This window comes from Bos taurus, chromosome 20, assembly GCF_002263795.3.
Source record: "Bos taurus isolate L1 Dominette 01449 registration number 42190680 breed Hereford chromosome 20, ARS-UCD2.0, whole genome shotgun sequence".
Lineage (NCBI taxonomy): Eukaryota > Metazoa > Chordata > Mammalia > Artiodactyla > Bovidae > Bos > Bos taurus.
The window spans coordinates 3057893-3071898 of record NC_037347.1 but is presented as its reverse complement, the minus strand read 5'-3'; the positions used below and the strand labels follow the sequence as shown (position 1 = coordinate 3071898).

The following is a 14006-nucleotide window of genomic DNA, read 5'->3' as shown; positions in this document are numbered from 1 at the left end:
TTCCCCAAGCAAGGAAAAGAGTTCTTCAATATCAGAAGACTTGCATTTAAACCCAGCTTTACTTCTTAACTGTAAGACTTTAAAGCAAGGCAATTTATCAGTCTCAGTTTTCTCATCTTTAAAAGGGGCTAATAATGTCTTTCTTACAGAAGTAGAGTCAGGAATAAATTTATATAAAAATGCCTAACAAGAGACTGATACATACATAAGTGTTCCATAAATATTTAGCTTTAGAGAAAACAAAACAAAAATTTGACTCTTAAACAAAAGAGATTTGATTTTACTCTGGACTCTTAATTAAGCTGTCATTAGGATGATGGTTGGGCAGAGAGAAAGAAAACCCATGAACAGATGCTAGAATGTCAGAACAAAGAGTACAAATAAACATAACTGCAAAACAAGGGGGTGTGATAACTGAGATATGTAACTGTGACTTCTGAAGATACTGTTTTCAGTGGAAATACTCTGCTAGAAAATGGTCTCTGAACTTTTTTTTAGTCAGATTTTCTTTTCCCTCATACTTTGGTAATAAATGAAAATCTCTACAGGAGGGCATTTAAATTAGCATTAAGGATCTGGAAGCCATTAAATCCTGACCATCATTTAATGGCTAAAAAATTTCAAAATCAGAAATAGTTTATCTGTCACAAAGATCTGTAATTTTTGATTCCCTGCCCTCCCATGCCCCATACCTAAAAGGTGACTCAATATAACTGGAAGTTTTTTTAATAGGAATATTCAGTTTCTATACTGCGTAACAGTTTATAGAATGATGGTAATCTGCATTTCTGAATCTGTAAACCCTGAATGTTTGTTTCTGCTTCTTTAAATAACTTATTCCTTTTCCTTTCATAAGCTTACCAGTACTTATTTTTCTATAATCGGCTAGTCTCTCTGTAGCTGTCTCATATGATTGCTACTTTAAAAACAAAACAAAACATACTTTGCCTCTTATGGAACCCATTTTCATCACCTGGAACCTTTCTTCTCTTTCTCAGCTTTCCATGTTTCTTGCAGCTTCCAGAACAAAATATGTCTTCTAAGAAGTCTTCTTTGAGCAACTCTATTCTAATTCTCTTTGCAGTCTTCCTATCAAAGTGGCCTTTTTGGGTTCTATTTTTATTACAGGTTACAGGCTACTCTTCAAATAATCTTAAGTTTTCACATATACATAAGGTACTCACCATTCAACTCTAAACTGGTCAATAGGAAAAATGAGTTTTAGTTTGTGTCTAGTGTAAAAGGCTCTAAAAATATTTTAGACTATCCTTATTACACAAAAAGGTTAATGTTTATTTTATCACAAATTTTTCTTGCTTAAAAGATCCAAGTTAATAAAAGGGCTCAAATCTATGAAATTATATCAATGTTTAATATTAGAAAACGTTACTACAAAGCAAAGAAAGCATATGACAATATAGTAACTATGTTTTCAATAGATTCAATTGAGCAGGAAAATGCAATGTTAATGTAAGAAACAGATTTATTATGCTCAATTTTTTATCTCAAAGCAGCAATAGTACTGAAATAATCTATACAGATGCTCAAACAACACTAAAGAAGTACTTTCTTGATAGTCAAAACATACCCAGTTTTGGTATGAGACAAGGAAAACTGTTAACTAGTTCAACCAGGCTACCAAACAATCTCAGAGAGCAAAGGGTGATCTGGCTGAAATTTAGGGGAGGAAGAGGCACGATTTACCATCTCATTTAAAACAGTGGATAGAGGTTTATTTCAAAAGTTACCTTTCTCCTATAGCTAGTCATACTTGACTAGTCTGAAAAATGAGAGGTCCTTATAAAGTGAGGCTGCTTTGGGGAGTGGGCAGGTCTGGGGTGCCTAATCCTCAGGATCCTTTCTGGGATACTTCAAGGAGAAACTGCTTGGCGTTTCAGCCTCCTGCATGGTGAACGGTTGTCTGTGTGCCAAGTGTGAGATGGATGGGCTGGGAAACAGCTGAAATGCGACTCCTTCCACCCTGACCCCCAAAACAGGGTTTCTAATGGAAAGTCTGACAGACCCTTTACTGTAGTGGCACTACTGGGGGCAGCTATAATATTATCCTCATAATTCTACTATATAATAACAACAAAGAAAAAGAAGGTGAAGGGTCATTGTGCTTTGTCTTTAGAATTAAGATGGCTGTCTTCATCCTTACAGCATACTCTTAATTCTGGAGACACATCTTAATAACCTCTAAATAGTTCCAACAAAAGAGCCGTGTCAGAGGAATGAGCAGGCCCCAAGGTGTTTCAACTGGAGTGTTTTCATCTGCCTTTATTGCTCTATCCCTCTCCAGAATTAAGGCAATAACCTGTGATAAATTATTCAGGAACTGCTACAGGGATCAAAGCAAAATCATTCTGTTAAAGTGCTGTTTGCAACATTTGGCACTTAGTGCGAAAACTTTTAATGTGCGCATGCTGAAAATCTAGGATTTTAAATAATTTAACATTGTGGAGTTTTTACGAAGGGACTAAAGATAGCAGGTTCCTATTTAACTGCTCCTTTATCCTCCTAGAAGTTTTCATTCATTTTCCTTAAAACCGATGACGTCATGGCCAAATCAAAAATGATGCATGGGAAGTCAGGGTATTGGACTGTATTTTACTAAGGGTACAATTATAGGGGGAAACATTTACTGTGAACTAATGCTTTAGAGCCAGGGTTGTCATGGCAGTTTCTTCCTTTTCCCCTTTACTTGGAAAAGAAAAACCCAAGACAAAAATTCAATGTTCTCTTCAATTTTATTAGGACTAAGTAAGAAAATAAAGCTATAAATTTAGGAGTTTTACAGCATTTCCTCCTCTCACAACCATATTTCAATTTGGCAATGTAGGTCCTTAATGTTTGTGCTCATCCTGAAATCTGCATTTGAAAAATATCTATAAACAGGGAGTTAGAAAATCCTGGTAAGGATTGCAAATTAAATGAATTTGGCAGTCCTGCGGCATTTTCATAGAGATATTTTAACAGCATCACCTCCTGTGGACTGGAATACTAAATACTTTATTGAAGAACAAAACAGTACTGTTTTTCTCTTTAGTACTTGCAAAATGAAGTACCTGAAAGCACTTTTGCATGTATTATTTATTCATCATGATAGAAAAATAGCCTTAACCTAATAAATTACATTTAAAAGCATTTAGTGCAAAAGTTTTGTTTATGATAAAGCAACAGATTTACTTCTTTATCGGTAGCTTAAAGCACCAAGTTTCCTTTATACAAATTAGACAGATGGTGCTTACAGTAGAATTTACTAAAGGTCTGTCACAACAAATGCAGCCAAGCTGCATATTTAATCACTGCAGAATCTTGTCTACCTGCAGCTGCCAACTGCTAATCCAATTTCCCTGATAAATGTGGCAAGAGACACGATCAGCAATAAAGAGCATCTAACTCCATTTTCCTGCAGGGCGTCTTTTGATGAACATTTAGGACGGAAGCGCGGAGTGCACTGTGTGGCCTTGGTTCGTGGCAGCTGCATGCATTCTGAGGCACAGTTCTCAGGTTACTCACTTAATTCTGCCACTATCATTACGTTGCTATTGATCTCAGTAGCTGTTGCCTACACAGCATTACTCTAGATGAAGCTGAATCAGGCAGTTATCATGCATCAAACTTGCTCAAAAGCCTGGAGATTTCCCCTTAATTACTTGTGATTTTATTTGCAAATACCGTTAAAGTGTAATCAAGCAGTCACTTTCCAGGGTCGTTAAGAACTTGCTGGTTTAGGGATATATCACTGGAACTCCATTAAAAATGACTCTGGGAAGATGGTTTCTATCAAACTAGATGGGATTACATCAAAATGGGCTTGGAGTATAATGAAATCTTCAAATGAGACAAATGTAATTTTTAAAAAGATACTCTTTTTCAATCTTACTGCTTCTTTTCTGATATAAAGGGCAGCAATAGCCACCTTAAAGTTGCCAAGATTTACTTTCGGTCATTAAAAATATTTGGAAGACAACTGAAAATAAAGCTAACCTGAGTAGAAACTCTGGTGAAGAATTTCAGCAACATTACAAACACACAGAAAATCACTAAGATCTTTTTTTAGTTTTAAAATTCTATGACAATTGCACATTGATAAACATTCATTTCAAAAACTCTACTTCAAAATAAAAGGTACAGTGTTTGGTTAATTATTTCTTAGTAGATGAACTACGCTAAATAATCACCAAAGGCCATCATTCTTCTATTTGGCTTCTTAGTGCTAATATTTCTTTTTGGTAGAGAGAAGAGCTGTGCAAAATGATGGTCAGTATTTTCACCGTATCTCAAATAACAGTAAACATGATTCAAGTATCATCAGCAAAGGTGCCTACATTATTGGTATATATTCATTAGTCTTTTAAGAATATTAACCAGTGTCAGTCTATTTAATATAGCCCTGATGCATGAGAACTTCAGAAGGTGTTACTCCTATTTAGCAAATCTCGTGTTCCCCATCCCCCATATTAAAATATGGGGCTGTGTTGTCACAAACAGCTTGCTACACACTTAAGGATTTTACTAATAAAACATAATGTTGTCTTAGATATTATGACTGTTGCCACAGCTGAACTGACTTGTCAAATCAATCCTAATATGGCTCCCACAGGCACATAAAAACCTTATTTAGCTATCAGTTATCCTAATCACTTTGTTCAGTTTAAGAACGCAATACTTCAAGACCAGCTCCTATTTATACATATATGCCTAGCCATTTAATAAAGTCTTGATTTATATAAATTCTTGTTTTAAAAATATTTAGAGATGTGGTATTTTAGCATGTGTACATTTGCGCATTCCTCCATATAAATATGTTGAAACATACAGTGCGGGGTGGATGAGGGAATAGGGACGTTTATTTAAAGTGGTGTACTCATGAGAAATGTTCTTTTAAAAGATACTGTCATGGGAGACAAATATGTCATCTAATCATAAGCTGACTATCTGCAATCATTTGATAACCTCAAAGTCCATTTGTATAAGAAACTAGAAAAGCACTTATATGAAAAGTACACCTCGAAGACACATGTAAGTGGGAAATTAAGACTGATGGGGCACGAAGCACACACAAATATGCAGACCTTTTTCTGAATTTATACCTAGATTTTGTCCTAGAATGAACAAAATCACCTTTTCTCATGTTTGGAAACAAACCCACCTTTACATCTTCTTGTTTAAAGTTGTTATTGAATATCTGTAATACTGTTTCGAAAGAGACTGTAAGAGGCAGCATGAAATTTTCAAATTCATCCTCATCTTCGCCTATCAGAAAAACAAAAGGTCATCATGGTTTAAAATGCATGCTACTGTCCATTAGCCTTCACAGTGAGCGCTTTATTCAGGCTCAGAAACGTTCTCGAGAAGGGGTCAGCCTGCATTCACATCCGTATCACATTCTGTGCTTTGGCTCATTGAATATTCTGGTGTTTTGCCTTCTCTTTTGCACCAAATGAAATAGCAAAATTACTTACCAGCCATTTTTTTCTCTGGCTCTTTATTGGATCAAACAGACTCATGCCCCAGGCACCTCAGCCTTTCAGCTCTTAGGGCCCCCAGAGCTTCCCTAATGCCTCAAGGAAAGCCCCTTTCAAAGCCTCAGAGAACACGGTCTGTTTTCCTTTTCTCTTTAGGTGCCAAGGCCCTAAAGGACTCACAGACTCAGGTGCCCAGATAGTGCTAAGTTATTATTCTCTTTTATTTATGTTCTTTTTTATTAATTTGTTAAATAGATGTCAGGGAAACAGGATGGGGTCCTGCCAAAACAGGATGAGGTCCCTCATGGGTCATTATGATTTTAAGGACATTCTCCGTGAGTACACTTCTTTTTGCAATAAGCTTCTTTTTCTTTTTATAAAAGTGGGAAGAGACATCTTCTACTGTTTTTCACTATGAAGGTAGAATCTTCACTTAACATATGGATACGCACAATTGACAATTTATATTCTATCCTTCACAAGAGTGGGTTCCTTCAAATGAGAAAGTTTACTCATTCATCCTATGCCACAGGGAATTGTGAGCCCCACTTTACAGATGAAGAAACAAGCAGAGAAATGTTAAGTGACTTGCTCAAGGTAGCATACTTAGCTGGAGGTGGAACTATACTGTCTAGATCTTGTGATTTCTGTGCTATCATTTTTTAAATAGAGAATTAGAGAGGAAACAAGATCTCAGAGAAGAAGCCAGTGGTTCTCAAAGTTTGGTCCCTGCCCTAGCAGCATCAGCATCACCTGGGAATTCGTTAGATATAAAATTTCAGGTTCCATCCCAGATCCAGCAATTTTTGTTTTAAGCAGCCCTCCAGGTAATTTCAGTTCAGTTCAGTTCAGTTGCTCAGTCATGTCCGACTCTTTGTGACCCCATGAACCACAGCACACCAGGCCTCACTGTCCATCACCAACTCCCGGAGTACACCCAAAACTATGTCCATTGAGTCGGTGATGCCATCCAAACATCTCATCTTCTGTCGTTCCCTTCTCCTCCTGCCCTCAATCTTTCCCAGCATCAGGGTCTTTTCAAATGAGTCAGCTCTTTGCATCAGGTGGCCAAAGTAACTGGGAGTTTCAGCTTCAAAATCAGTCCTACCAATGAACACCCAGGACTGACCTCCTTTAGGATGGACTGGTTGGATCTCCTTGCAGGTAATTTAGATGCATGCAAATGTTTGAGAAACACTGGCCTACATGTTATTCTACAGATATGGAGGGTGGACATGAGTTTGAGCAAGCTCCGGGAGACAGTGAAGGACAGGGAAGCTTGGCATGCTGCAGTCCATGGAGTTGCAGAGAGCTGGACATGACTGAGTGCCTGAACAACAACAACAGGAGGGTGTGGTCCAAGGCGACATACACAGAAAATCAATGGCAGAATCAGGACCTTTTGACTCTTAAGGAGTGGCTGATCTGGCTTGATCCTGATCTTTGGTGACTTCTCTTTTCCCTTTAAATGTATACACTTTGTTTCTGGAGTCCAACAGATTCAGGGACTTCGCTTTGCTGACAAAGAGATGTCAAAAGGCCAATGATTCTTTCCTAGTATGCTGTTTAACATAAGGATCAGGGTACTAGGTGAAGGGAAACCAAAGTACAGTGACCTCGTGGTGCAATGGCAGCGCGTCTGACTTGAAATTAAAATCTCCGCTCTGCAAAGTTGACTACGCAACCAAGTTACTCCTCTTAGACACACCCTCTGTCAACTGGTGCTAACATTAGAGATCTTTACAGGAGCCAGTTTTATTTTTCAAAGCCTAGGTTAAATGATAGCTTTCCCAATGTCTGAATCAAACTCCCCTTCAAATACTCTCTAAGATTCTACTACAAGCTTTCCCATCTCCCTCTGGGTTTCCACAGCATTTTGTTTGATTCTTTAGATGGCCTTTGTCAGTCTGATGGGAATGGCAGATATTTTGGCAGATAGCTAACCCTAACACTAAAAATACCACCTACATCATTCCACCACTACCAGCATTAGATGAAGGTTATGTGGGGATTAAATGAGATAAAATTTATAACATGTGTATGTAAATGATTACATCTATCAGCCTACAATGACAGTATCTCTGGCTTTGCTCCTGGAGAGCTGAAACTGCATCTTTTTGCTTCTGTGTGAAGGAGAATGATGTAGTAAGACCCAGCGATAAACAGACCCAGAGTCTGGCTCCACTATGTATTTTTCAAGTATGGATATTTGCACTTTGAGTCTCAGTTTTCTCATCTATAAAATAAGAAAGAATACCTATCTTTGAAGATTACTGTGTTTATTAAATGTTTTAACACACACACAAAATAGATGATGCACTTAGAACAGTGCCTGGTATGTATTAGGGAAATAGTGTATGTGAATGAAAAGTAGTTGCTCAATTAAAGGTAAATTTTTAAAACATCTTATTTTCTTAACACCAAAGACAGAAAAATTACTAACTGAAGTAAACATCAATTCCTTACATATATAATGCATTATATATGTATATGTATATATGTATACATATGTATATATGTATATTTAAACTATGTAATCTCACTCTTTTAAAGATGGGATTAATGAGAACAGTGATAATGATCACTGCAGGCAGATAGGGTTCTAAAAAGAATGGATGCTTGGAAAGTTCTACGCTTGAATCCTGGTTCTGTCAGTATTAGCTGTCTGGTTTTGGGTAAATTCCCTTCACTCATCTGTAATTAAGAGACATAATATTTACTTCTTAAAGGTAGCTGTGAGGATTAAATGACAAAACACCCGTATGCCCTGTTGCTTAGTGTCTGGCACTTAAAAATGATAGCCAGGAACATTTTTGTTGTTTTGAGCGTAACGTGAACTTAAGAGAGGTGATTATGGTGGTCAAATAAAGTGTGACAATGAGGTCGCCAGCCCAATATCTTTCCTCTGGGAGCAAGGTAAGGATGTTTACTCAGAACAAAGATAAACTCAGAACTTGGAACATTTAAACCCTTCACTTAGTAAACTGAGTTACAGATTTAAAAAATTCCTGACTATCTCTTTCCTCAATCAAAGTTTGAGACAAACAAGGATGTTAGGAGCGTAAGAGAAAGCCACCAAATTGTGAAGGGAAAAGTCAAGATGCAAATACTAAAGAAAGCAATGTGAGCAGCAATTCTACTTAATGTCACTTCCTCAGAAAGGATTTCCCAGACCGCTCTACCCAAACAGCACCCCAGGCAGTCCTCCACCCTCACCCACCTTCCAACCGCATAGACTACTTCGCTTTTCTTATGAGACTTACTATGATTGGCTATTAATTTGCTTATTTATTCACTGTCTTTCCTACTAGAATGTAAGCTTCTTGGGGAAGGAACCCAGTCTGTTTTCATCATGACTGTATTTCCAGTGCCTAGAAAAGGGTCAAGAATTTGTGTAGTGACTGGATAACAATAGCTATTTCTTGAGTACGTATCATGTGCAGCCAATGAATCTGGTACTTAATCTACTTAACAAACACCTATGTAGCCTTTACTACCTTCAAAGCACAGTTACACCAATAATGGTCACAACAATCCTATAAAGTGGTATGATTATTTCCTTCAATTTAATGTGAACAGAGAGGTTGAAGGAGTTAAGCAGTTTGTCCAACATCTTCTGGCTGGTAAATGTCAGTGAACCATGGTCTCCAATTAGTTCTGCTTTACTCCCCAACTCTACTTCATGTTCTTCCCTTCTATGTCTCCGACAGGGTGGAAGGGGTCGGAGGTAGGGACTGAAGTCAGGGTCACAAAATCTTAACTTTGCAGTTGCATGAAATTAGAAGAAGGTGAAGAGCAATTAGCTTGGTTCTGGTGAGAAAAAGGGACTCCTCCACAATGACTTGAGTTTAAGGTGGGCAAATGAGGAATATTGGTGCATTATTCCCATAGAAACATTTATGTGCCAATTAGCACTGTTCCTATTACTGCAATGATATGTTGTATCATCTCAGCTGGAAAACTGGTCATTTTTGTTTACTCATGTGAAACACTTTATACATCTATTAAAGATTTTTCCCCATTGTGTTACCGACAAAGGTATCATTTACTGTTGTACATAAGAAAAAAGAAAATGTGTTCTTACAACTTCATATTCAAGTATGTAGTCATATATTCAGTATGCCAAATCTACATGTGAACATTTTATGAATAATAATGGAAGCTGCCAGTTTCTTTTTTCTAACAAGACAAGGGCTCAGACACCAGTATACTGTGAGAGGTTGAAGTGTCAATTTATAGGCTACTATTTTCACTGGCATCAGGAAAAGTAAATATTAACATAACACTCTAAGTTCTCAGTCATGCATAGATAAAAACAATATTCTTCAGGTTTTAGGGAGATACCCAAAGCTAAATTCCCTCTACTGGATTTCCAACGACCTGATTCAACAGAAAGTTACTCATTTTTGAATTTCAATTTTTTTTCCTTTGGCGAAGTCACATTAAAATACAAATAGTAACTATTTTAGTATGTTGGCTCTTAGATATTTTATTTATAGGATATTTCATTTGTTATTTTGTATAATTTAAAATCTAGATTGGTGGGAATGTAAAATGGTGAAGCAAATATAATATGATTTAGTGACTGTGGAAAACAGTTTGGTAAGTACTGAAAAAGTTAAAAACAGAGTTGTTATATGACCCAGCAATTTTATTCCTAGGCATATGCCCTAGAGAACTGAAAGCATATGTCCCTACCAAAACTTAACATATGAATGTTCAGAGCAGCATTATCAAAATAGCCAAAAGGTGGAAACAACCTTACTGCTTATCAACTGATAAATGGATAAACAAAATGTGGTATATCCGCACAATGGAATATTAGCCAAAAAAAGGACTAAAGTGCTATATATGCTAAACATAGATGAGCCTCAAAAACATCACGGTACATGAAAGAAGCCAGATACAAAGGCCACATATATGACTCCACTCATATTAAATGTCTAGAATAGGCAAATCCATAGAGACAGACAGTAGATGAGTGGCTCCCAGGAGCCAGGGATAATGAGGGGATGCTATTTTACAGGTACAGGGTTTCTTTCTAGGGTGATGAACATATTCTGGAATCAGATAATGGTAATAGTTGCACACTAAGTGAACATTCTAAATACTACTGAATTATATACTTTAACAGGATGAATTCTGTGGTATGAGAATCTTAACATGCACCACCCCCCCAAAAAAAACTACCACCACCAAATACCTGGGTTCCCCCCTCTTACCTGTAAACAGTGAAACTTCTCATTTCCTCAAATTCAAATAGCAGATAGATTACTGGGGAGCTGAGGGAGTGACCAAGGAGAAGCAAGTAATACGAATACTTATGGTAATAGTAAATGATGGTAGCCAACAGTTACTACCTGTTGTACTACCAGAGGATTTATTGTATAATATGTATTGTCTTGGAGAAGGCAATGGCACCCCACTCCAGTACTCTTGCCTGGAAAATCCCATGGATGGAGGAGCCTGGTAGGCTGCAGTCCATGGGGTCGCTAAGAGTCGGACACGACTGCGCGACTTCACTTTCACTTTTCACTTTCATGCATTGGAGAAGGAAATGGCAACCCACTCCAGTGTTCTTCCCTGGAGAATCCCAGGAACCGGGGAGCACGATGGGCTGCCGTCTATGGGGACTCACAGAGTCAGACACGACTGAAGCGACTTAGCAGCAGCAGCAGCAGCAGCAGCATGTATTGTCTAACTCAATGAAACTAAGCCATGCCCATGGGGCAACCCAAGATGGGCGGGTCATGGTGGAGAGAGTCTGAAAAGGCAAAATGATAGGATACTGAAAGAGGAGCTCCCCAGGTCAGTAGGTGCCCAATATGCTACCCAGTTGTGGATGTGACTGGTGATAGGAGCAAGGTCCGATGCTGTAAAGAGCAATATTGCATAGGAACCTGGAATGTCAGGTCCATGAATCAAGCCAAATTGGAAGTGGTCAAACAAGAGATGGCAAGAGTGAATGTCGACATTCTAGGAATCAGCGAACTAAAATGGACTGGAATGGATGAATTTAACTCAGATGACCATTATATCTACTACTGCAGGCAGGAATCCCTCAGAGGAAATGGAGTAGCCATCATGGTCAACAAAAGAGTCCAAAATGCAGTACTTGGATGCAATCTCAAAAACGACAGAATGATCTCTCTTCATTTCCAAGGCAAACCATTCAATATCACAGTAATCCAAGTCTATGCCCCAACCAGTAACGCTGAAGAAGCTGAAGTTGAATGGGTCTATGAAGACCTACAAGACCTTTTAGAAATAACACCCAAAAAAAGATGTCCTTTTCATTATAGGGGACTGGAATGCAAAAGTAGAAGTCAAGAAACACCTGGAGTAACAGGCAAATTTGGCCTTGGAATATGGAATGAAGCAGGGCAAAGACTAATAGAGTTTTATCAAGAAAATGCACTGGTCATAGCAAACACCCTCTTCCAACAACACAAGAGAAGATTCTACACATGGACATCACCAGATGGTCAACACCGAAATCAGATTGATTATGTTCTTCGCAGCCAAAGATGGAGAAGCTCTATACAGTCAACAAAAACAAGACCAGGAGTTGACTGTGGCTCAGATCATGAACTCCTTATTGCCAAACTCAGACTGAAATTGAAGAAAGTAGGGAAAACCACTAGACCATTCAGGTATGACCTAAATCAAATCCCTTATGATTATACAGTGGAAGTGAGAAATAGATTTAAGGGACTAGATCTGACAGATAGAGTGCCTGATGAACTATGGACTGAGGTTCGTGACATTGTACAGGAGACAGGGATCAAGACCATCCCCAAGAAAAAGAAATGCAAAAAAGCAAAATGGCTGTCTGGGGAGGCCTTACAAATAGCTGTGAAAAGAAGAGAAGTGAAAAGCAAAGGAGAAAAGGAAAGATATAAGCATCTGAATGCAGAGTTCCAAAGAATAGCAAGAAGAGTTCAGAAAGCCTTCCTCAGAGATCAATGCAAAGAAATAGAGGAAAACACCAGAATGGTAAAGACTAGAGATCTCTTCAAGAAAATTAGAGATACCAAGGGACCATTTCATGCAAAGATGGGCTCGATAAAGGACAGAAATGGTACGGACCTAACAGAAGCAGAAGATATCAAGAAGAGGTGGCAAGAATACACAGAAGAACTGTACAAAAAAGATCTTCACGACCCAGATAATCACGATGGTGTGATCACTCACCTAGAGCCAGACATCCTGGAATGTGAAGTCAAGTGGGCCTTGGAAAGCATCACTACGAACAAAGCTAGTGGAGGTGATGGAATTCCAGTTGAGCTATTTCAAATCCTGAAAGATGATGCTATTGAAAGTGCTGCACTCAATATGCCAGCAAATTTGGAAAACTCAGCAGTGGCCGCAGGACTGGAAAAGGTCAGTTTTCATCCTGATCCCAAAGAAAGGCAATGCCAAAGAATGCTCAAACTACCACACAATTGCACTCATCTCATAAGCTAGTAAAGTAATGCTCAAAATTCTCCAAGCCAGGCTTCAGCAATATGTGAACCGTGAACTTCCTGATGTTCAAGCTGGTTTTAGAAAAGGCAGAAGAACCAGAGATCAAACTGCCAACATCCACTGGATCATCAAAAAAGCAAGAGAGTTCCAGAAAAACATCTATTTCTGCTTTATTGACTATGCCAAAGCCTTTGACTGTGTGCATCACAATAAACTGTGGAAAATTCTGAAAGAGATGGGAATATCAGACCACCTGACCTGCCTCTTGAGAAATCTGTATGCAGGTCAGGAAGCAACAGTTAGAACTGGACATGGCACAACAGACTGGTTCCAAATTGGAAAAGGAGTAAGTCAAGGCTGTATATTGTCACCCTGCTTATTTAACTTATATGCAGAGTACATCATGAGAAATGCTGGACTGGAAGAAACACAAGCTGGCATCAAGATTGCTGGGAGAAGTATCAATAACCTCAGATATGCAGATGACACCACCCTTATGGCAGAAAGTGAAGAGGAACTCAAAAGCCTCTTGATGAAAGTGAAAGAGGAGAGTGAAAAAGCTGGCTTAAAGCTCAACATTCAGAAAAAGAAGATCATGGCATCTGGTCCCATCACTTCATGGGAAATAGATGGGGAAACTGGAAACAGTGTCAGACTTTATTTTTGGGGGGCTCCAAAATCACTGCAGATGGTGACTGCAGCCATGAAATTAAAAGACGCTTACTCCTTGGAAGGAAAGTTATGACCAACCTAGATAGCATATTCAAAAGCAGAGACATCACTTTGTCAACAAAGGTCCGTCTAGTCAAGGCTATGGTTTTTCCTGTGATCATGTATGGATGTGAGTTGGACTGTGAAGAAGGCTGAGTGCCGAAGAATTGATGCTTCTGAGCTGTGGTGTTGGAGAAGACTCTTGAGAGTCCCTTGGACTGCAAGGACATCCAACCAGTCCATTCTGAAGGAGATCAGCCCTGGGATTTCTTTGGAAGGAATGATGCTAAAGCTGAAACGCCAGTACTTTGGCCACCTCATGCAAAGAGTTGACTCATTGGAAAAGACTCTGAT

The 14006-nt window shown here is 38.5% G+C and overlaps 1 protein-coding gene across 6 annotated transcripts in view; it reads right to left on the bottom strand.

Annotated features, from left to right (window-relative positions):
* The window catches only part of RANBP17 (RAN binding protein 17), a 383888-nt gene that overhangs the window by 77574 nt on the left and 292308 nt on the right, over positions 1 to 14006 (bottom strand). For all 6 annotated transcript variants that reach the window (XR_009491905.1, XM_059878829.1, XM_059878830.1 and 3 more), the window contains one exon: positions 5159 to 5262. Coding sequence is in view for 5 of the 6 variants with exons in the window: in XM_059878829.1 (XP_059734812.1) it covers positions 5159 to 5262 (104 nt within the window). In the remaining variant the exon portion in view is untranslated. The remainder of the gene's footprint in view (positions 1 to 5158; positions 5263 to 14006) is intronic.